The following is a 23,854-nucleotide window of genomic DNA, read 5'->3' as shown; positions in this document are numbered from 1 at the left end:
AACCCTCCTTGACCACCATTACAAGGGAAAAGCCTCGGACTCATCCCGTTCACACAGAGGGAGCAGAGGATAAAATATCTTGACGACACCTTAAGGAGGAGTTTATAGAACACCTTTGCAGACTCTGATAGGTTACAGTCTCATGGAAAAGATCAGTTTGAGGCTTCTGTTGCTCCAAGGAGGAGCGGTGGAGAAGAGGGTGCATTTCTATTTTTGTTTTACTTTTTGGTGCTGAAGGATGTCAGCTGCCACATCCCATTGACAGCATCTGCATTGTATGGTGGGAGATTATCTAGGGGTGAAAAAACAGACATGGAGAGCCTTCCAGCCGACAATCCACTGGGGTACTAGGTCATGAGAATAGACCACTGGCTAGAACTTACCCAGCATACAATTGAGCCGCTGGGCTTTCCAATGGGCATTCAGTACTGCCGGAGGTTTTGTGGCAAATAAAAGAGCATGTCTGTCCACAGACTCCATTGACTGTCTGACATTTATCTAAATTAATCATTCCTGGATTAGCAGCAGCTTTTAATCCCCTGATGCCGATGTCACAGATTAAGTGTTTTTGGATGTGGAATCTCTGCAAGACTATCTAGGCTGCCTAGCTTTGTGGCTGTTGATTTTATCTGGAAGACATTTTTTGGAATAGATTTCATGGGCACAATTAACATCCAAGGACCAATTATTCTGTACCCGTTTGACAAGTGCATATAATTTAAATTTTTTTTACAGCAAGGCCATTCTTGCTTTCATGAAAAGTACCTTTATAAGGTTATGGTCTGAAGGCACCATCAACGCTCAAAACCCAATTTACTGCCCCCGTTACTTCAATCCAAAGTCTCCAAAAATACACCAGAATTTATCCAAAAAGGGACCTCTAATCTTGTTCGGAGTGCACTAAATTGGGGCCTCATCATATATACGGCTCCCCGAGCCGTTGTTTACAAAATAAAGAAAGCTTGCAGGGAAAATATCGTTTTTTTATTTATAAATGTAATTTTGACTGCAGCAGTTTCTATACACTGTACAGATGCACCACTTTACAGGCACTATATTTAAAGGAATTTAACCTTTTTATTTCATTTTAAGCATGATTAAATCACTGCTTATTTGCAATGGAGAGCTCTGATTGATTCCACCCTCCCTCTCTACAAACTTACATACATGAGTCATACATGAGTGTTACATAAATGGCCCAAAAACATTTGAGAAAATATGAGGCGATTGGGTTATAAGCTAAAAGCCACCCTACTGTGAGAAGAAATCCCATTGGGCCAGGGATTGTGCATGGAGCTGATGTCATACAGGTTCCCCCCCCCCGGACACTAGCCCCATGCCTAGATACCATAGTACACTGTGTCTGGGGCCTCTCCCTGCTCTCACGATACCCCCCCAGTCTTGAAATATGCTGTAATATCTGTTATTATATAACGCTTTATGTCTGTATGTAATTATATATGAAAATATATCTCCTGCTGGAGATAAATAAAAACTTTTCTGTTAAAAATAAATAAAAAATCACTGCTTATTCACATTTTTTTTTTTAGTAAACATTTTTGCATTGATACATGTCCCCCAGGGCAGTACCCGGACCCCATATGCTTTTTTTGTAAAAAGTGAACTTATCCTTTAATAAGAGGAAGGCCAAAAGGCTGGTCCAATTTGTTCATTGTTCATTACTACATACATTTTAATAACCAGTATATATGAACATTAAGGTGAATGTAAAGTCAGAAGTTTTTATTTTATTTTAATGCATTCTAGGCATTAAGATAAAATGCCTTTTGTGTGCAACAGCCCCCCTCAGGCCCCCAATATTTACCTGAGATAGTTTTAGATCCGGTGATGTTGCAGGAGTGTCTTGGCTGCCCATTGCTCTCCTCCTCATTGTCTGAGACAGCAGCACAGTGCCATTGGCTCCCAGTGCTGTTAATCTAAGCCAGTCAGCCAACGAGAAGCGAAAGGAGAGGGGATCGGGCCATGGCTCTGTATCTGAATGGCTGTGGCTCGGCTCGGTTGCCTCCATAACAAGCTGCCTGCTTGGGTCACACTCAAAAGGAGGGAGGGGCCAGGAGCACCAAAGAGGGACCCTGAGAAGAAGAGGATCTGACCCGTTCTGTGCAAAATCATTACACAGAGCAGGTAAGTATAACATGTTTGTTATTTTTAATTTAAAGAATTGAGACTTTACAATCACTTTATAGCTTAAGGACCAAACCTATTTTTGACACTTGTTTACAAGTTAAAAAAAAAAATATATATATATATTTGCTAGAAAATTACTTAGAGCAACTAAACATTATATATATATTTTTCAGACACCATAGAGAGTAAAAAGGCGGTTGTTGCAATAGTTTGTCACGCCATATTTGCGCAACGGTTTTACAAAGACAATTGGTTGGTTAAAAAATACACTTTTTTGAATTAAAAAATAAGTAAAGAGTAAAGTTAGCCCAATTTTTTTCTATATTTTGAAAGATAATCTTACGCCGAGCAAATTGATACCCAACATGCTTCAAAATTGCACCTGCAATGTTGACAGACCATTAACAGATCTTGAAAAAATATTTTTAAAAGAACAGAAACCAACACATACTTTATCTAACGTATATAAATATTTAATTTAAAAAAATAATGTGCAGGAGATAACATATATAAAAAAATGGGAGGAAGAACTGGAGATTAATATCCCCAGAGTGAAATGGGAAAAAGCAGATACATTAACACATACATTATCAACATCTAATAGACACCAAGAAAGGAATTATAAAATATTAGATGCCCAGTTGATATGCATAAAATAAGTCCAGAGAATTAAGAAATATGTTATAGATATCAAGGGGCAAAGGGCACAATGTCACATATCTGGTACTACTGTTCTGGAGTCCTGATTTTCTGGGAAAAAATATATAAAACAGGAATGCAGCTACAGCCGGATATATTAGTATCAGTATTGTCAATGATCCCAGGATCGGTGAAGAGTATAAATAAGGGTATTCTAAAACACTTTTTGACTGCAGCACAAACTATCATAGTCAGGAAGTGGAAAAGCCGGGTAGCACCATCTGTAGAAGAATGGGAGTGTGATATGGATGAGATGTGTTCCCTGGAAGAAAGAATGGTGATGGAAAAAGGATTAAAAAAACAAATAACAACAACATGGAAGATTTGGAAGGAATTTAGTTCCTCACAGTCTTTGTGGAGGGAGATATAGGACAGAGGCCTAAGTAGAGATATACTGTAGGAGAGAGAGGAGTAGGGAGAACCCCCTCCCCCCCCTTTTTTTTGTAAGTAAGGTGGTGAGAATGGGGTGAGATGGTGCGAGAGGCTAGATGAATGAGTGTGAAATATGGATATATTATAATATTAAGGATATGAATTCAATAAGAAATAGAAAAAAGTGATAATAGGCAAGAGGAATAGACCAATGACTTGATTGGGATAGCGGATTGTAATCCATAGGTATGAAAAGTAAACATGTGAATTTGTAAATGTTGTATAAAAATTTGTAAAAAATGTTTTGTTAAATAAAGAATATAAAAAAAAAATTGTGCCTGCTCGTGGAATGGCAACAAACTTTGGCACTTAAATCTCCATAGGCAACGTTTAAAAATTTCTATAAGTTATCAGTTTTGACCTACAGAGGGGGTCTTCTGCTCTCATTCTAATGTTTGCTGTGATACCTCACATGTGGTTTGAACACTGTTTACATATGTGTGAGCATGAAGGGACAGGGCACTTTAAAAAATTTTTTTTTCTTATTTTACTTTTTATTTTTACACTGTCCCATTAAAAACTTTTTTTGTATCATTTTCGTTCCTATTACAAGGAATGTAAACATCCCTTGTAATAGAGAAAAAGCATGGCAGTACTTCTTTAATGTGAGATCTGGGGTCAAAGACCTCAGATCTCACATTTACACTTAAAAGCAATAAAAAAATAAAAAATAAAAATGTCTGTCCCTTTAAGACCGTTGGGCGGAAGTGACGCTGAACGTCACTCCAGTCCTCTAAAGGCATAGCATCAAGTGGGGGCCATCATGCCCTCACTAGAGTTCCTGCCCATCAGCCACAGTACAATGCCTGAATCTATCTATTGGTGCTAGAGGGGCCGGTGCCCGTGAGCCCTTATGGACTGTGTGCCACTGCTAAAAAATGAATAATGCATACAATGTCATGTCCCTAAAATCGTCACCAAAGAGGAGGCTCTTCTCCTGCATCCCTTCCACCATATGAGGCGACGGCATGAACCAGGAGAGTGAGAAACTAAAAAGAAAGCGAGGAGAGCGAAAAAGCAGAGAGAGAGGGTCATAGATAGGAAAGGGGGGAAAGGGAGAACTCGGACTTGGGAGCCCCATGGGTAGGGAACTTATAAGAGATCCATGGTTCCCAAATTTTGAGAAATTTGGCATGTGAGTCATTCACAATACTGGACATTCGTTCCTGAAGCAACACAGCAGCCATTCCCCCTGGAAAGCTAAGCATTGGGTCTTCCAGGATATAGCTATATGCCATTAAGCCGCCATAAAGCGGTTTATTGACCAGCTTCTGCTGTGGAGCGTATAAACCAGGTATTGGACAATGTAATAGGGCTAACTTAGCGTCCCTACAGACTTTTAGATGAAAAAGGGTCTGAAGTAAACCAAAAACCCTAGACCAGAATCCCACCAGTCTTGGGCAGGTATGTTAGACATCCCCCCCCCCCCCCCGCTGTCCACAGTTGGAAACACCTATCAGTACTCCCTGGGAAAGCATGAGTTGTGTGGGCTGGGACCCAGTACCATCGGTAAGACTTTGTTTATTCCCCTGCACATGATTGGGTATTCAAATTGAGCACATCAGTACTTTGATATTTGAACAATCTCCACTCTAGGAGTGATATCATTATTACTTTGCATAATCCAAGGAGTGTAATCCAGTGTACTCTACCTCATGTTTAAAATAATGATTTTGCTTAGCATCAGATTTTACATCAATGAATAGAAGCATATTATGAATTGCTTTAGCCAAGGCTTCTACTGCGTAGTAAATGCGTGGTGAGACCCCTTGATTCAGAAATCTGTCTATATTTGGGTAGTATTCATGATGCACTGAATAATTATATTGTATTCTGCATGCTATTTCCCTTTTTCCTTTGTTTGCAGACAAGCACTTTGCAATAGTTAAAAAATATTTGGAACCTGGTGAATTATTTGTGCTATTCATCTTGTCGATCCCATCAAAGAAATGCTCTTTATCTGGAAAAAACAGCGGGTATAATTCCACCGCCAAACTACCATTAATGCCAACCATTGCCAACAAATGTACTGAAGAGCTGGAAACCCAAACAGGAGGAAAAATAAATGTTTTATCATAAATAGCACCAACATAAAGAGCGAAAACGGCATTGATATAGACATAAGATCCACACACTACGATGACTTTCGAAGTAGATTTTGAATAATAGCAATGTTTTCCTGGACAATTTTTTCAACTGACTTATCTTCATTTACCGTGCCTAGTCCAAATAAAATGTTATACTCAACGCAGATTCCATTGCTATTCATATACTTTGTTAAAGTGTATGTTTCTTTCTCACCGGCATCATCCTTTGTTGTGAATATTCCAACCCAGGTCCAGCCAAAATGTTTCATCAACTTAACGATAGCCGACAAATAGGCATGGTTATTCTGAACTGTACGGAAAACATGAGGATAAAGAGCTCTATCTGTAAGAGAGTAGTCTGTAGCTCCATAACTGATCTGTGAATCAAAATAATTGTATTTTTGTTTAATTCTCTTTAGGCCATATTTTAGAAATATTTAATTGCAAAAAAAAGGTGAAATACCATGCTAGCCTGTGTACAGAGATAGGTCTTGGATAGAAGATACACTATATTGTCAAGAGTATTGGGTCACCTGCCTTTACACGCACATGAACTTTAATGGCATCTCAGTCTTACTTCAATACTGAGTTGGCCCATCCTTTGAAGCTATAACAGCTTCATCTCTTCTGGGAAGGCCGTCTACGAGATTTCGGAGTGTGTCTATGGGAATGTTTGACCATTCTTCCAGATGCGCATTTGAGAGGTCAGGCACTGATGTAGGACTAGAAGGCCTAGCTTGCAGTCTCTGGTCTAATTCTTCCCAAAAGTGTTCTATCTGGTTGAGGGCAGGCCAGCCAAGTTCCTCTACCCCAAATTCATGCTCATTCATGTCTTTATGGATCTTACTTTGTGCACTGGTCCAAATCATTTGGTGGAGGGGGGATTATGGTGTGGGGTTATTTTTCAGGGGTTGGGCTTGGCCCCCTAGTTCCAGTGAAGGGAACACTTAAGGTGTCAGCATACCAAGACTTTTTGGACAATATCATGCTCCCACATTTTTGAAAACTGTTTGGGGATGACCTCTTTCTGTTCCAACATGACTGGGCACCAAAAGCGTGAACCGCTCCAGATGGTGTACTAAAGAAAACACCCTCCTCAAAGTGGAAGCTAGGTGCAGGCTCAGCACGAGCAATATTGAAGAAATGGATTCTGGACAGCTGCCCTTCGAAAAAAGCCTTTATTGTAATGAATAGTCAACGTTCAGGTGACAACAGAAGCAGGACAAACAGCTGAAGCGTTTCACAGCATCATTGTTGCTTAGTCATGAACAGTGCACAAAGCAAGGTCGATAAAGACAAAGAGATGGGTTTGCTTTAAGAGCATATTAAATACGGGCATTAGCCAGTGCATCCCATTGGGTAATACATTTAAAAGAGCGAACAAAAGTCCTGGATGGATTAACTCCAATGTAAAAATGCATATAAAACCAAAAGAGAAGGCCTTCAAAAAATACAAGGTTGAGGGATCATCATCAGCATTCAGACTTTATAAAGAATGCAACAAGAAATGTAAGGGTGCAATTAGGGCGGGTAATTTAGAACACAAAAGACACATAGTGGAGGAGAGCAAAAAAAATCCCAAGAAATTATTTAAGTATGTAAACAGTAAAAAAGGGAGGACAGACCATATTGGCCCCACAACGAATGAGGAGGGACATCTGGTTACAAAGAATGGGGAAATGGCGAAAGTATTGAATTTGTTCTTCTCCTCAGTCTTCACACGGGAATCGGGGGGCTTCAGTAACCAAAACTGCAGTGTTTATCCTCATGAAACATCACAGGAATCACCTCCATGGCTAACAGAGGACAGAGTTAGAATTAGACTTGGGAAACTTAACATTAATAAATCACTGGGACCGGATGGCTTGCACCCGAGGGTACTTAGGGAACTCAGTCAAGTAATTGCCAGACCATTGTTCCTAATTTTTACTGACAGTCTTCTGACTGGAATGGTACCAGCGGATTGGAGAAAAGTCAATGTAGCACCAATATTTAAAGAGAGCCCAAAACACATACCTGGGAATTACAGACCAGTTAGCCTAACTTCAATAGTATTTGATCTCTTGGAGGGGATGATAAGGGACTATATACAGGATTTTAGTAATGAAAATGGTATCATTAGCAGTAATCAGCATGGATTTATGAAGAATCGTTCTTGCCAAACCGATCTACTAACCTTCTATGAGGAGGTGAGTAGCCAGCTAGATAAAGGAAGGCCCGTAGACGTGGTGTATCTGGATTCTGCAAAAGCATTTGACACAGTTCCTCATAAACGTTTACTGTTCAAAGTAAGGACCGTTGGCATGGACCATAGGGTGAGTACATGGATTGAAAACTGGCTAAAAGTGTGAGTTCAGAGGGTGGTGATAATTGGGGAGTAATTGGAATGGGCAGGGGTGGGTAGTGGGTCCCACAGGGTTCTGTGCTGGGACCAATCCTATTTAATTTGTTCATAAATTACCTGGAGGATGTACCAATCTCTGTATTTGCAGACAATACTAAGCTAAGCAGGGCAATAACTTCTCCGTAGGATGTGGAAACCTTGCAATAAGATATGAACAAATTAATGGGGTGGGCAACTACATAGCAAATTAGGTTTACTGTAGAAAAATGTAAAATAATGCATTTGGGTGGCAAAAACATGAATGCAATCCATACACTGGGGGGAGAACCTCTGGGGGATAAGGATGGAAAAGGTCCTGGGGGTTCTAGTAGATGAAAGGCTCAGCAATGGCATGCAATGCCAAGCTGCTGCTAACAAAGCAAGCAGAATATTGGCATGCTTTATAAAGGCGATTAACTCCAGGGATAAAGCAATAATTCTCCCGCTCTACAAGAATCTGGTCCAGCTGCACCTAGAGTATGTTGTCCCAGTTCTGGGCACCAGTCCTCAGGAAGGATGTAGTGGGAATGGAGCGAGTACAAATAAGGGCTACAAAGATAATAAAGGGTCTGGAGGATATTAGTTATGAGGAAAGGTTGCGAGAACTGAACTTATTCTCTCTGGAAAAGAAACGATGGAGAGGGGATATGATTTCAATTTACAATTTACAATTTACAAATACCATACTGGTGACCCCACAATAGGGATAAAAAAATTTCATGAAAGTGAGTTTAAAAATTAAAATGAGAAGAAAAGAGGTTTTACTGTAAGAGCGGCAAGGATGTGGAATTCCCTTCCACAGGTGGTGGTCTCAGCGGGGGGCATTGATAGTTTTAATAAAACGATTAGACCTGAATGAACACAACATACAGGGATATACAATGTAATACTGACAAATAATCACACGCATAGGTTGGACTTGATGAACTGTCTTTTTTTGACCTCACCTACTATGTAACTGTTTTGTTTTATGCTGAAAAAAGCTGTTTTTTTTGCTTTTTTGGAAAATAATGTCTGTTTGCTAGACGTGTGCACTGCCCAAAAATGTGTTTGTTTTAGTACTTTGTGCCAGATGGGGTTCATCTCCCTACACCAGGGGTCTCAAACTGGCAGCCCTCCAGCTGTTGAGAAACTAGAAGTCCCATGAGGGATTGCAAGGCTGACAGTTTCAAGCATGACTCCCTCAGGCAGAGGTATGATGGGACTTGTAATTCCGCAACAGCTGGAGGGCCACCAGTTTGAGACCCCTGCCCTACACTAACCATTTGCAAAATGCGTGCCAAACCTGGTAGGACCTTGCTATTTATTAGCATAAGCTCCTATGTGATCGTTTTGAAAAGTACTCTATATGGAGGCAGGGCTCTATTAGACCCTCAATGTCTCCCCTGCCCTCTAAAGCAGCTAATTAGGCACAGGCCATACTTGGATTGCCCATAAACCACTGAAAATGAGTGGTTTGTGGGGGGATGAGCAGCCATTTTCAGCCATTCACAGTACTTTAAAAGTAAACGGGTGGCTGTAGAGACAACTTTAAGGGACAGTACCAAGATCATGACTAACAGTTAAATTGTATTTATTTCTCACTTAAGGTCTATACTAATAACCTCTTGGTGCCCACACTATAGTCAAAAGATGGCTACAGTGCAGGCTTAAAATGCTGGGAAGGCATACCTGGATATCCTCCTGTGCTTGCGCCGCCGCACACCCTTGCAGCGGGTGGGTGGCGTTTCTGTGATGCCCGAGTCCTAGGGACTAGGCTGATCACAGATTGGAGTAAAGGCCCGATCTCGGCACTTTACCATGTGATCAGCTGTCAGCCAAATGACAGCTGATCACCTGATGATAATCAGCTGTCAGTGTGAGGAGAAAAAAACCTGACCACCAATGCTGCTCACCAGTTCCTACCAGTGCCACCTACCAGTGTCCATCACTACTGCTAACCAGTGCCACATACCAGTGTCCACCAGTGCCACTTATTAGTGCTGTCAATCAGTACCCACCAATGCCTCATCATTACTGCCATCTATCAGTGCTGCCTATAAATTCCACCTATCAGTGCCTATCAGTGCCACCTATCAGTGCTACCTATCAGTGCCACCTATCAGTGCCCATCAGTGCCATCTATCAGTGCAGCCTCATCAGTGCCTCCTGATCAGTGCCCACCAGTGTCGCCTCATCAGTGCCCATCAGTGTCACCTATCAGTGGCTATCAGTGCAGCCTATTAGCGCACATCAATGAAGGAGAAAAATTACCAGTTTGCTAGATTTTATAAAAATTATGAAAATCGCTTTGTTTTATTCCCCAAAATGTTCAGTCATTTTTTGTTTGCTTAGCAAAGTGGTGATTAAATACCACCAAAAGAAAGATGCATTTGTGTGAAAAGAATGATACAAATTTCATATGGGTACAGTGTTGCATTACCCATCATTCAAAATGTGACAGAGCTGAAAGCTGAAAATTGGCCTGGGCACAGAGAGGGTATGTGTGCCCAGTAAGCAATTGGTTAAATTTACTTTTGAAAGTAAATTGTTATATCTGTTCAATAAGTGCAAAAAATACCTGTCTCAAGAAGTGTTTTCAGACCTGGTCAGTTCCAATGGAGATAAGGAAAGGAAATGGAAAATTGTATCACATACCGTAATTTTCCTTTCCTGGCACCAATGTATTGCAGCATACATTTGGTAGTAGCCCTGCCTACTTCCACCTACCGGGCCAGTGCAAAGCTATAAAGGGTTAACACCCACCCAACAGCCCATTCCCTGTACATCATTAGGAATTAACTGAATGGGTTTAGTATGCTGCCATTGACTAGTGCCCAGCAGTAAAATTACAGTGATTACAATTCTCAGTTTTCCTGGCACCAACTCAGCAGCATGCACGTGACTATATACCAGGTTGGAAAGCTTCAGCAAATCCTATCATATAAGAAAGTAAGTAAGCTACTGGCTTCCCGATAAAGACATCTGTAGTGAGGACTACTAAGCCCAGTAGTGCTGAAAAAACATGCCATAAGTAGATTTGGTGACCTGCCTATAATGTTGGCTAACATCTCTGAATAAGGTGCCCATGATATTCACAATGTCCAGATGCTACTGGTCGAACGTGTCACAGTTACTTTCGGTGGCTTCAGTCCAGCCATATAGTGGGCCCTTAGAATTAAGGGTCCAGTACGGATTTTTGGGGGGACCCCACACCATATTTTTTTAATTTTTGGTGCGGGGTTGCCCTTAAAATCCATACCAGACTTCAGGTCTGGTATGGATTTTGAGGGGGACCCCCACGCCATTTTTTTTTTATTTTTGGCGCGGGGTTCCACTTAATATCCATACCAGATATTAATATTAATAAAATAAATATATTAATATCCATACCAGACTTGAAGGGCCTGGCATGGAATTTAGGGGGACCCCCACACATATTTTAAAATCTCGGTTCAGGGTTCCCCTGTGGGGAAATCCCAATGCCTTTTTTATCAATCAAACTTTTATGTGTATTGCGGACCGACAATTCATTGTAGCCGCGAGTAGTTTTAAATGACTTTTTTTTCCTTTAGAAATGTAATTTTGCTGTTAGACTGTTCTAAACATAGGAAACATGCGCCCCTTTACAGGCATACTATAGACACCCCCCAGGTACGAAATTTAAAGCAATATTACACTTTTATTGTTTCACTTTAAGCATTATTAAAATCACTGCTCCTGAAAAAATTGAAGTTTTTAAAACTTTTTTTTGCATTGATCCATGTCCCCTGGGGCAGGACCCAGGTCCCCAAACACTTTTTATGACAATACCATGCATATAAGCCTGTAAATAGAGCACTTTTGTTTATTCATGTTCGTGTCCCATAGACTTTAACAGTGTTCGCGTGTTCGAACACATTTTTTGCCTGTTTGTATATTCTGGTGCGCTCATCCCTAGTCGGGGAACAAATGTTTGGCCCAAATTCATGCTCAGGCTGAACCGTTCACCCATCCCTAATCTCTAGACAGCTAAACATCTGAATTCAAATCAAGCTCGATGTGCTCTTTTCTTTTCTATTTCAACGTTATCCTTTCTTATGTTCCAGGACACAAGAGCAATAAAAACTGATGCTCTGTCCAAACAATTTGAAACTTCCGAAATAATTCAGCCCACCGAACAGTAGATAATTCCACCTCATAAGATTGTGATACAGACATCTACAGACCTTTCACAAAAGTTAAATGAAGCCCAGAATCGTGTTCCTCGAGGTCTGAAAGTACCATTGGGTCATCTATTTGTCTCTCCTAGTCTCAGGAAGGCTATACTTCTCTGGGCTCATGATGGAGTACTGTCTGGCCATCACTATAACTTTAAAGAATGGAGCATCATGTTTGTTGGCTAGGGTTGAAGAAGGATGCTACTGATTACATAGTCGCTTGTCTAACTTGTGATGCTAATAAGACTTGCAAAATACCCACCCGCCTGCTACAACCACTTTACCATGAACTTTATCACTTCCCAAATCTGCTGGAACGATCACAATTTTGATCATAGTAAATGACCCTCTTTGTGCCACTTTCTGGACTGCCTACAGCCGAAGAACTGTTTTCCCTCTTTCTTTCCCATATTGTAAAACATCATAGGATACCTACCAACATCATGTCTGATCGGGGTTCCCAGTTAATTTCCCAATTCTGGAGAGCTTTATGTAAAAAGTTACATTGTCACCCTCCCAACACCCACAAACTGACGGTCAAACCGAACTTATGAACCAGACTCTTGAGACCTACTTTTGGCACTATGTTAATTTGTTACAGTCTAACCCACATACTTTTCCTGTGCTGCAGCCTCCTTTTCGGGTACCAGCAGCAGACCTACAAGTAAAAGACATCTTACTGCACTGGAAAAAAAGTCACCTACTTCTACAAAAGACAGCAGGCAAATATAAACTTTATTCTGATAAACAAAGACATGGTTTACTATGCAGTGGGAGACGGAGTGTGACTATCTGCTAAGTATATGAGACTGAAGCAACCTTCTTTTAAGTTGGGCCCATGATTTATCGGTCCCTTCAGGATCATTTTTTGTATTGGGTCAATCTGTAATCACTTGAAATTGCTTCCTTCTCTCCGGATGCACCCAGTTTTCCATGTTTCTCTTTTCAAAAAGGCAGTCTTTAACCGGCACTCAAGACCATAACCACCACCTCCTCCTGTTCTTGTGGATGGGCAGCATGAGTATGAGTATAGATATCTAAGATCCTGGATTCTAGAAGGCGGGGCTGTGGTATACAATACCTTGTTCACTGGAAGGGATACCCTGTGACTGATCGATCTTGGGTTCCCGCTAGAGATTTACATGCTCCTGCCCTCATTCAGGACTTTTACACAGCCTGTCTCACTAAGCCCCGCTAGGCTCTCAGAGGGGTTCATGGGGGGGGGGGGGGGCTGTAATGTGCCTGGGTTTGAACTTTGGTTTGGTTCCTCTTTGAACAGGTAACTTACAGATGGCCACTGGAAGAATGCTTGCCCAAACCAAAGATGGCCCCCCATGGGAGCTCTACCCACTTCACATGTTCAGCATTATGCATCATACCCTTGAATGTAGACATTTAACTTTTCCTTCCACAATAGCCACTAGAATGCACACTTGAAGCCCATCCGAGAGGAGATGTAACACACAACTTATGAGGAAATTCACAGATAAATTCCAAAAATTTTGAAAACATTGCCTTGAAAATGTGGTGTCAAAGCTTCATGGATCCACTCACATCTGGGGGGCAGGCACCAGACACAGACAGCACTTCTGAGGAACATAGATCTGGCTACACAGCTGAATGCGGGGCTAGTCACCTCACAATTTTGTTTCACTCCAAAAGATCCACAGAAGGGTTTCACATGCGATCCTGAAACTGCCAATTTGGAGGGGAACCACCATGCCAAAAAAACATTAAAAATAGCATGGGGTCCCTGACCCTCCTGAGTCATACCAGGCCACATGCCCTCAACATTGGGTGGGGGTACTTTGGGGCAGGGAGACAATCAATATAGGGACAAGGGCCTCTTACCCACAACCCTGCCCAGTGGTTGTGGGGGTCTGTGGACAGGGGGATTATCAAAATCTGGAAGCCCCCTTTAACAAGGGGGCCCTCAGATCCTGGTCTGACCTAGGTGAATGTCACCCGGTTAAGATCCATCATCAATCACGATGACCGTCGTCACCGTATTATGTCCACTAGATGGAACTTACGATCCTAGGAAATAAACATATTATACTCAATACTTAGGGCATTTACAGTGAGAATTGTTTTTATAAATAGGCACCTAGAGCTTAAAACATTTCATACCATCTTTTACTGACACAGCAGGGTATAAAGATCTTATTGTCAAAGCTTCATTGAACAAGCTAAAGTTAGAAGCTAATTGGCTACCATGCACAGCTGCACCAGATTCTGAGTTCTCTAGTTTTAGTAAAGTTCCCCTACTGTCATCTTCTATCACTTTAAGGCCAGGTTCACATATGTGTGGCTGCGGTTCACCGTATGGGGTCTGGTGCATTTCTGTTTACCGGTACAGGTGCGTTTCAGGTCCACATTTTTGAATTTACACCTGAACCGGACCTGAAGACTAACACTTTTTTTAAAATTCGGACCATGGCCGCCCCTGAACATGTGTGAACTGGCTCTATTGAGAGCCGGCCACACTCACATGTCCTGGGGAAACCCGCATCCAACTCGCACCTATGAGAACCCAGCCTTACTCCTTATTCATTATTCCAATCAAGAGGAGAATTCTTGGTTAGGAAAAGGATAAATGATACTGGCTCATAACAATTAAAGTTAAAAGAAAAACTTGGCTAGAGACTTTACATTTTCTAATTTGTTGTATGGTGCGACATGAGGATATACATATAATAAACACACTTACCTGTGTATATCCGTAGACTCCCAGTATTTGTGCCATTGGAAATGTTGTCACTGAATAATGATCTCCAATAAAACCCACCAACTTGGATTTTGCAGAACATGAGAAATTAGGGACTGTCCTTTGTGGTCCAGATAAAATTTTTAGAACATTTCTTACAGCCACACCGGTATCTAAAGATGAGTCAGTGATATGATACCCCAATGTAATATTGGGTAAAATTCCTGTATTCTGGTTAATTTTGTGTATAGCAAAACGAAACACCAAAATATTTAAGATTGATCGCAGATCGTCACTGTGGGGACAGTAAAATGTTTTTCACAAGAAGGGGAATCTATGAGATTGTAAAGTTGACCTATACTTTAAATGTAAAATTTCATTGACCAACAGGGATTTATTTTCACAGTTGAATGTGACACAGCAATCAGTAAATAAATTCACCTTTAGTATATGATTTCCGAATAGAAGAACATGTGATAGTGCCTAAGTGCTCTTTGTTTGTTTTTTAACTCATGGGACCACCAAACTATGGGCTGCAGGCTGAATATGACCCTTTGCTGGCCTTTATTCGGGACTCGGGTCACTATTCCTCCCATTGATAACAATAAAGGAGCACCATTATTTCCACTGATCCCAATGATGGGCCACTATTCCTCCCACTGATCCCAATGGTGTGGACTATTCCTCCCACGGATCCCAATGATGGGGCTCTATTCGTCCCACTGATCCTAATGATAGGACACTATTCCTCGCACTGATAACAATGATGAGACACTATTCCTACTACTGATAGCAATGATGGGGCACTATTCTTTCCACTGGCACCAATGATGGAACAATATTTCTTCCGCTGACAACAATGATGGAGCACTATTCCTTCCACTGATAACAATATTGGAGCACTATTCCTTCCCCTGACACCAATGATAGAGCACTATTCCTTCAACTGACACCAATGATGGAGCACTATTCCTTCAACTGACACCAATGATGGAGCATTATTTCTTCCACTGATACCAATTATAGACCACTATTCTTCCCACTGACACCACTGATGGTGCACTATTCATTCCACTGGTACCAATAATGGAGCATTATTTCTTCCACTGATACCAATGATGGGGCACTATTCTTCCCACTGACACGAATGATGGTGCACTATTCATTCCACTGATGCCAATTAGACATGTGTGATTAGTTTCATATGAATTTTCATAAATTCGTACATTCAGGAGGATCTGAAATACGAATTGCTATGCTTCTGAATTTTGTACGAAATACGAAATTTCGTATACGAATTTCGGATCCAAATTCCATTACAACGGAAATGTGACTGGTGTTTTGTTGACTTATCAGAGGTTTTCTTCTGCTGCTGAGTGAGGGTTGGGAAAATTACCTTTTTAAATATGGGAGTGGGAGACTGGTACTGGTAGTCCATGGGAGATTCAGAATCGGACAAAATAAGAATGTTCGTTAATTACGATTATTCGTTATGATGAAGTTAAAAACCCAGGAAGTCAGCACAGCACAGGAGTGGTGGGAGCCCCTCATAATGAGCACAGCACAGGGATGGTGGGAGCCCCTCACAATGATAAATTCATCATAACGAACGTTCCTAATTGTTACGAAAAGTTAACGAAAATTCGTATTTCGTACGGCTCCAAACTTAATTTTGGACACGAAATACGAATTAACGGCTAATACGAAACAGAATGGAATGAAATTAAACAAATTTATTGACGGCACACATGTCTAATACCAATAGGAAGAAAAGAACGGCTGCACATTACAGGAACATTCCAACAATTTTATTATTATTATTCCTTCCACTGATACCAGTGATTGAGCACTATTCCTTTCACTGGCCCCAATGATGGGACACTGTTCTTCTCACTGACATCAATGATTGGGCACTGTTTTTTCCCACTGACACCAATGATTGGGCACTGTTTTTCCCACTGACACCAATGATGGGGCACGATTCATCCCACTGACACCAATGATGGGGCACTATTTCCCCCACTGACACCAAAAGGTATGGTGCTACCACACAAAAAAAAATATAAAGCCATCAGTGAAAAGAACTCAATCCATGTGATGTGAATTAATAAAAAAATTATAAAGATATATTGTTAATATGAAATATCTTTATAATTCTTTTTTTTATTAATTCATATCAAATGGATTGAGTTCTTTTCATTGATGGCTTTATTTTTTAGATTGTGTGGTAGCGCCATACATTTTCCAACAATCATTTTGCTTTGAGGTGGAGGATCCACTTAACTACTCGCTGCCCACATCCCTTGACAACCTCCTGAGCAAGCGCAAGCGCAGTCCCAGAGGGTCGCGCACGGTACGCTCTGTGATCACCGAGTCTATGAGACTCGGCAGATCACAGATCCAAGTAAGGGGTCGATCCTGACCCCTTACCACGTGATCAGCTGTCAGCCAATGACAGCTGATCACGTGATGTAAACAGAAGCTTGGTAATCAGTATTTTTTTCCCCTCGCGCTATCAATGTGAGGAGAAAAAAAATCCGATGACCGGCTTCTGTCAGAGGTACATCAGTCCCTCACTCAGAAAGCCATGGCTATGCCCACCAATGTCGACTGCTAGTGCCCACTGTACCACCTACCAGTGCCACTTATCAGTACCCACAGTGCCACCTACCAGTGCCCATAATGCCACCCACCAGTGCTGCCAATCAATGCCCATCAGTGTCCAATAATCAGGGCCACAGATCAGTGCTGCCTATCAGTGTCACCTACCAGTGCCCATCAGGTCCACCCATCAGTGCCCATCAGTGCCCTTCAGTGCCACATATCAGTGCCACCCATCAGTGCCACCCATCAGTGCCACCTCATCAGTGCTCATCATTGTCACCTATCAGTGCCCATTAGTGCCGCCTTATGAGTGACTATCAGTGCTGCCTATCAGTGCCCATCAGTGCCGCCTATCAGTGCCCATCAGCACAGCCTATCAGTGTCCATAAGTGCAGCCTTATCAGTGCACATCAGTGAAGGAGAAAAATTACCTGTTTGCAAAATGTTATAACAAACTATGAAAAAGTTTTTTTTTTAATTTCTTTTTGTTTTATTTAGCAAAAAATAAAAAACCCAGCAGCAATGAAATACCACCAAAGGAAAGCTCTATCTATGTGAAAAAAATGATAAAAAGTTAATTTGGGTAAACTGTAGCATGACCACGCAATTGTCATTCAAAGAGTGAGAGCACTGAAAGCTGACAATTGGTCTGGGCAGGAAGGGGGTTTAAGTGCACAGTAAGCAAGTGGTTAAAGGGGCAAGTTGTTTTTTTGTTTTTGTTTTTTTCCAAATAGTTTGTCACCAATTTTACTCATAATTTCTCACAGAATTTGATATAGGTCAGTTTCAGGGTAGAGCTTTGTTCAAGGTTTGGGTCAAAGGTCATGGACGGCATTTTATTAAGTAAAGAAAATAATCTGCACTCAATGTTGTGCATATTCCAATACTAAAACATAACAAACAAAAAAATGTGCTGTGCTGTGAATATACTCAAAAAAACATGTATTCAAATAATCAAAATTATTTAGTGCGCATACACTATGGGGGGGGGGGGGGGGGGGTTATTTATTAAAAGGAAAATCCACTTTGCACTGAAAGTGCACTTGGAAGTAAAGTCGCTGTAGATCCGAGGGGGACATGCAAGGAAAATAAAAAACAGCATTTTAGCTTGCACATGATTGGATGATAAAATCAGCAGAGCTTCCACTCATTTCAGATCTACCCCTTAGGCCGCGCACACACGGGCGGATTGTCTGGCCAACTAAGTTCGTCAGACAATCCGACAGACAATCTGTCCTACTTTTGAATGAACGGACTTGACCACACACGATGAGCAGACAGTCCGCCGAAAGCTTGCGCGATGACGTGTACAGCACGTACGACGGGACTAGAAATTCGACGTCCAATACACTGCAATGCAACCTTCGGCGTGTAAATCCTTTCTGAGCATGCGCCATACTTAGTCCGTCCAACTTGCCTACTCACGAGCGGACTGTCCACTGAAACCAAGTTTGGACGGACAAAATTACGGAAATTCCGAAAGACTTAGTCCGCCAGACTGTCCGCTGAAAAAGTCCGCTGAAGCCCACACACGAGCGGATTGTCCGCTGAAACACGTTTCAGCGGACTAAGTTGGGCAGACAATCCGCCCGTGTGTACGCGGCCTTAGATTTAGAGCAACTGCACTTCCAAGTGAACTTTCAGTGCAAAGTGGATTTGCCTTTCGTAAATAACCCCCTCAGTTACATAGTAAGTGAGGTTGAAAAAAGACAAAAAAGAGACAAAAAAATCCATCAAGTGCAACCTATGTGTGTGATTAAATGTCAGTATTACATTGTATGTCCCTGTATGTTGCAGTCGTTCAGGTGCTTATCTAATAGTTTCTTGAATCTATTGATGCTCCATGCTGAGACCACCACCTGTAGAAGGGAATTCCACATCCTTCCCGCTCTTACAGTAAAGAACCCTCTACATAGTTTAAGGTTAAATTTTTCTTCCAATTTTAATGAGAGGCCACGTGTCTTGTTAAACTCTATTCTGCAAAAAAGTGTTATCCCTATTGTGGGGTCACCAGTACGGTTTTTGTAAATTGAAATCATATCCCCTCTCAAGCGTCTCTTCTCCAGAGAGAATAAGTTCAGTGCTCGCAACCTTTCCTCATAACTAATATCCTCCAGACTCTTTATTAGCTTCGTTGCCCTTCTTTGTACTTGTTCCATTTCCAGTACATCCTTCCTGAGGACTGGTGCCCAGAACTGGACAGCATACTCCAGGTGTGGCCGGACCAGAGTCTTGTAGAGCGGGAGAATTATAATTTTATCTCTGGAATTAATCCCCTTTTTAATGCCAAAATTCTGTTTGCTTTCTTAGCAGTAGCTTGGCATTGCATGCCATTGCTGAGCCTATCATCTACTAAGACCCCCAGGTCCTTTTCCATTCTAGATTCCCCAAGAGGTTCTCCCCCCAGTGTATAGATTGCATTCCTATTTTTGCCACCCAAATGCATTATTTTACATTTTTCTACATGAAACCTCATTTGCCATGTAGTTGTCCAGCCCCATTAATTTGTTCAGATCTTCTTGCAAGGTTTCCACATCCTGCGGAGAAGTTATTGTGTTGCTTAGCTTAGTATCGTCTGTAAATACAGAGATTGAACTACCTCATCCTCCAGGTCATTTATGAACAAATTAAACAGGATTGGTCCCAGCACAGAACCCTGGGGGACCCCACTACCCATCCCTGACCATTCTGAGTACTCCCCATTTATCACCACCCTCTGAACTCGCCCCTGGTAGCCAGTTTTCAATCAATGTACTCACTCTATAGTCCATGCCAATGGATCTAATTTTGTAAATATTTATGGGGAACTTTGTCAAATGCTTTGGAAAATCCAGATACACCATGTCTAGGGGCCTTCCTTTATCTAGCTGGCAACTCACCTCCTCATAGAAGGTTAATAGTTTGGTTTGGCAAGAACGATTCTTCATGAATCCATGCTGGTTACTGCTAATGATACCATTCTCATTACTAAAATCTTGTATATAGTCGCTTATCATCCCCTCCAAGAGTTTACATACTATTGATGTTAAGCTAACTGGTCTGTAATTCCCAGGGATGTATTTTTGGGCCCTTTTTGAATGTTGGTGCAACATTGGCTTTTCTCTAATCAGCTGGTACCATTCCAGTCAGTGGACACTGATGAGAATATAAAGTACTATAAATGCAAAAAAGAAAATCCCCTATATACATGTAAAGTTGTGAACATGTGCAGCCATAAATGTTATTATTCAATAAAGTGGCAATTAAGGTATACAGATTGGATATTTTCAATTAAAGTGACAATTATTCTGTGCAAAGCATAAAAACTAAAATAATGTTCATTCAAAACCAAAAATCTTCAAATGTGGCATAAAATTGGTAAATGATATAGACAGAGGAATCCCAATTCCAAATACTGGTGGTGACCCAGGTGCTTCACACATGCTTAGTCACAGTCCAAAAGTTCTCCAAGTGATCCCTCATCCGTGCTCCACCATACATAATAATGAATGGACACTTACCACATGAGGAGACCCCAAACGAGGTCCAGCCATGCCAAAAAAAAAATAAAAAATTATGTAGGATTTAAAAAATAATTTTTTTAATATAGTATCATTGTCAGTGTGTTTTGGGCAGGATTAGAAATAAAGTAAAATCTGCACTATTGTTTTTTGGCCCTACTACAGGTAAAAACAACCATACACATATGTAATAAGGATGCAATTGTCAGGAGCAGAAAAATATATTTAGATTTTTTCTTTGGTGGTAGGTTTTAGTATATGTCAAGAAATATCATTTAGAACTGCATAATTAATCATAAAAAAATCTCAATTTAACCCCCTCACGATCTTCATCTGACATTTCCATGATTCAGTGCAGAGACATTTTCTGCTCACAGCTAACAACTGTAAAAAAAATACAAAATAAAAAAAATTGCAAAGTTTAACCCAACATGTTTTAACGCTGAGATAAAAAGAAACATTGTATCATTTGGTTCTTTTAGATCAAAGGGATGAACTTTGGTCTATAAAAGAGGTCAGTTGAGGAACTGCAGTCTGCTCACATAATTTGTAATAAAAACATCTTTGCCATTTGGAAGCTTCCCTCCAACCACTTTGCATATTATTTTATACATATATTTTGATTCTGTACTTGCCAAACATGCTTCAGAAATCTCCCTCCACTGAGTCTAGTTGCAGCCATTTAAACTGTGGCAGCTGAAGCTGCTGCCTGTTCGCTTCCTAGATTTACACAGACACACACAGAGACAAACCTCCAGCTCTGCAGCTCTCATTGGCCCTCTTATGACTCATTCCCCCTCCCTTCCTGGCAAACTCTCACAAGAGTGATAAAGAGAGAGATGTGCATGATGTCCTAATCCTAGGATTTTTATCAGACAAGAAACCTGGAAGTGGGCTGTGTAAGGTATTTACTGGCAGAAAAACAAAAAAAAAGTTTTACTATGCAAAGTTAAAACAACAAGGGCAGAAGATTTAATAGATGGAAAGTTGAAAAAAATGACTGAACTTCCGCTTTAAAGACTAAGCCTTTGTCTGACATTTGTTGCTTACAAGTTAAACATCAGTATGTTTTACTAGAACTGTACTTAGAACCCCCAAACATTATATATATGTATGTATGTTTAACAGAGACCCTAGAGAATAAAATGATGGTTGTGGCAAAATATTTTATGTCACACTGTATATTTGCACAGCAGCCTTTTAAAGCAATTCTTTGCTTATACACTTCAGTGATTAAACAAAAAATTAAACAATTAAACGAAAAAATAAACAGTAAAGTTAGCCCAGTTTTTTTTTGTATAATGTGAAAGATGACGTTACGCCACAAATTGAGATCTTTATTCTAAGCAAAAAAATTGTGATTCTCATTTTATCCAGAATGCTGCAGCTCTAAACCACATTGAAAATATATATATATTTTTACTATTTTGTGTCAATTTTCCTTTGATAATAAAACAAACAAAAAACAAAACAAAAAATAAAATAAACTAAAAAAAACAGGAGATATTCATTACCATTTACCATCAATAGAAAGACCAATTTGTCCTGAAAAAAAGGGGTTAATTTCACCTGGATAAACTAAGTAGTTGCTATGATATGTACAGTTTTACCAACAAATATCAAAGTTGCAGAACCGTGTTCAGTTGTTAAAATTTGTCATGAAGGGGTTGTGTTTTTGCGACTGAATATACTTTAATTTCCTGATAATTACACAGCTACCTAATATTTAATGAACTGCATTTCTCATAGGAAAGAAATCTAAATTGGCATTCAAATTCAAAATATTACTTACTCTATAGAGTAGAATGGTTTGGTGTACGATTTTGTTAACCTTAGATTTGTAGTACCTGCGCGTATAGTGAACACTCCTCCGATGAGAAAATCACCCTCTTGATAAAATCCAAATTCTTCATCTACATTTTTTATCCTGAGATCACAGACCGACGATGAGCTATAAGAGGTTTGTATGCAAAATACCATCCACAGGACAATCCAATAAAGCAAGACTTTATGTAAAGGAAATTCAACTATAGCTTTAATCTTTACGATGATAGACAATAAGGAAGCTTCTATTAATGAGAATAGCCCATAGAATCTATAATATTCTGTGCTATGATGCAGCACATGGATCGGTGACATCTCTGCACTGCAGTGTTATTATCTCTTCTCTCGGCTCCCTCTTTTATACAGTTCAGCGTGACACCTTTCTAATCATCCTGAATATAGATCCATTATTCTGTATCTAAACTGAGATTTTCCTTAGAGAAATGCATAATATGAAATACAATTTGAAGGAATAGTAAAAAAAAGAGACAATTGTATTATAGCTACACCTGATAAAGCAATGTGTTAAATAAACACAAGCAGTTTTATTTGTGAACTAGTTTCTTAAGAGAAAAATAAAACCAAAGAAAGAAAAAAAAAGAGAAAGAAATAGGAAAACATAAGTTAATTGGGGATTGATTTACTAAAGCCAAATAAGAATGGTAAAAAAGAGACTGATTTTTATTGTAACTACACCTAACAAAACAATTTATCAAAGGAGCATGAGTCCTTTTATTCCTAAACTAAGTTAATTTTGAAAAACATAAAAAAAAAAATAAAAAAAAATAAAATAAAGGATCTTCAACTTATCTTTACAAGCCATGTTTTTTCTTACTGATAGTGTTTTGTGCCACCTACAGGTGATTGGACACTGGAAAAAAGACAGGAAGTTATCTTCTATATGGTAACCCCTCCTATACAGGAAGTACCTTGATTTTCTAGCAAATCATACATACCAACATTGAGGGGAGGGATCTCTGTGAGCTATGATGTATTCCAAGAAATTATTATTATTATTATACAGGATTTATATAGCGCCGACAGTTTATGCAGCGCTTTACAATGTTGGGGTAGACATTACAATACAATACAATACAATAAAATTTAATACAAAGGGAATCAGAGGGCCCTGCTCGTTAGAGCTTACAATCTAGGAGGGAGGGTCAAGTTATACAAAAGGGTAATAGCTGTGGGGGATGAGCTAATGGAGACAATAGTGAAGTTGTTAGATGGAGGCAGAATAGGCTTCTCTGAAGAGGAAAGTTTTCATGGATCGCCTAAAAGTGGATACA

The 23,854-nt window shown here is 40.2% G+C and overlaps 1 protein-coding gene across 1 annotated transcript; it reads right to left on the bottom strand.

The window, feature by feature from the left end:
* Nucleotides 1–4,862: 4,862 nt before the first annotated feature.
* LOC143975612 (vomeronasal type-2 receptor 26-like) lies at nt 4,863–23,012 on the bottom strand. Its single transcript, XM_077478090.1, has 3 exons — nt 22,531–23,012; nt 14,638–14,929; nt 4,863–5,743 (listed from the first exon to the last, which is right to left on the bottom strand). The coding sequence occupies exons 1-3, from the start codon at nt 22,875–22,877 to the stop codon at nt 5,414–5,416; spliced, it is 969 nt and encodes a 322-aa protein (XP_077334216.1). The 5' UTR covers nt 22,878–23,012; the 3' UTR covers nt 4,863–5,413.
* Between the last annotated feature and the right edge of the window lie 842 nt (nt 23,013–23,854).

The sequence above is a fragment of the Lithobates pipiens genome, unplaced genomic scaffold, assembly GCF_037356315.1.
Source record: "Lithobates pipiens isolate NorthernLeopardFrog02 unplaced genomic scaffold, aLitPip1_a1.2 Scaffold_13, whole genome shotgun sequence".
Classification (NCBI taxonomy): Eukaryota; Metazoa; Chordata; class Amphibia; order Anura; family Ranidae; genus Lithobates; species Lithobates pipiens.
The sequence above is the reverse complement of the archived record's forward strand: the minus strand, read 5'-3'. Positions and strand labels throughout refer to the sequence as shown.

Coding starts and splice junctions, on each gene's coding strand:
- LOC143975612 (XM_077478090.1), bottom strand. CDS start 22,877: ATGTCACCGATCCATGTGCTGCATCATAGCACAGAATATTATAGATTC. Junction 14,930..22,530: donor AAACCATTCTACTCTATAGA/GTAAGTAATATT, acceptor CTGTCCCCACAG/TGACGATCTGCGATCAATCT. Junction 5,744..14,637: donor GAGTCTACGGATATACACAG/GTAAGTGTGTTT, acceptor TTTGATTCACAG/ATCAGTTATGGAGCTACAGA.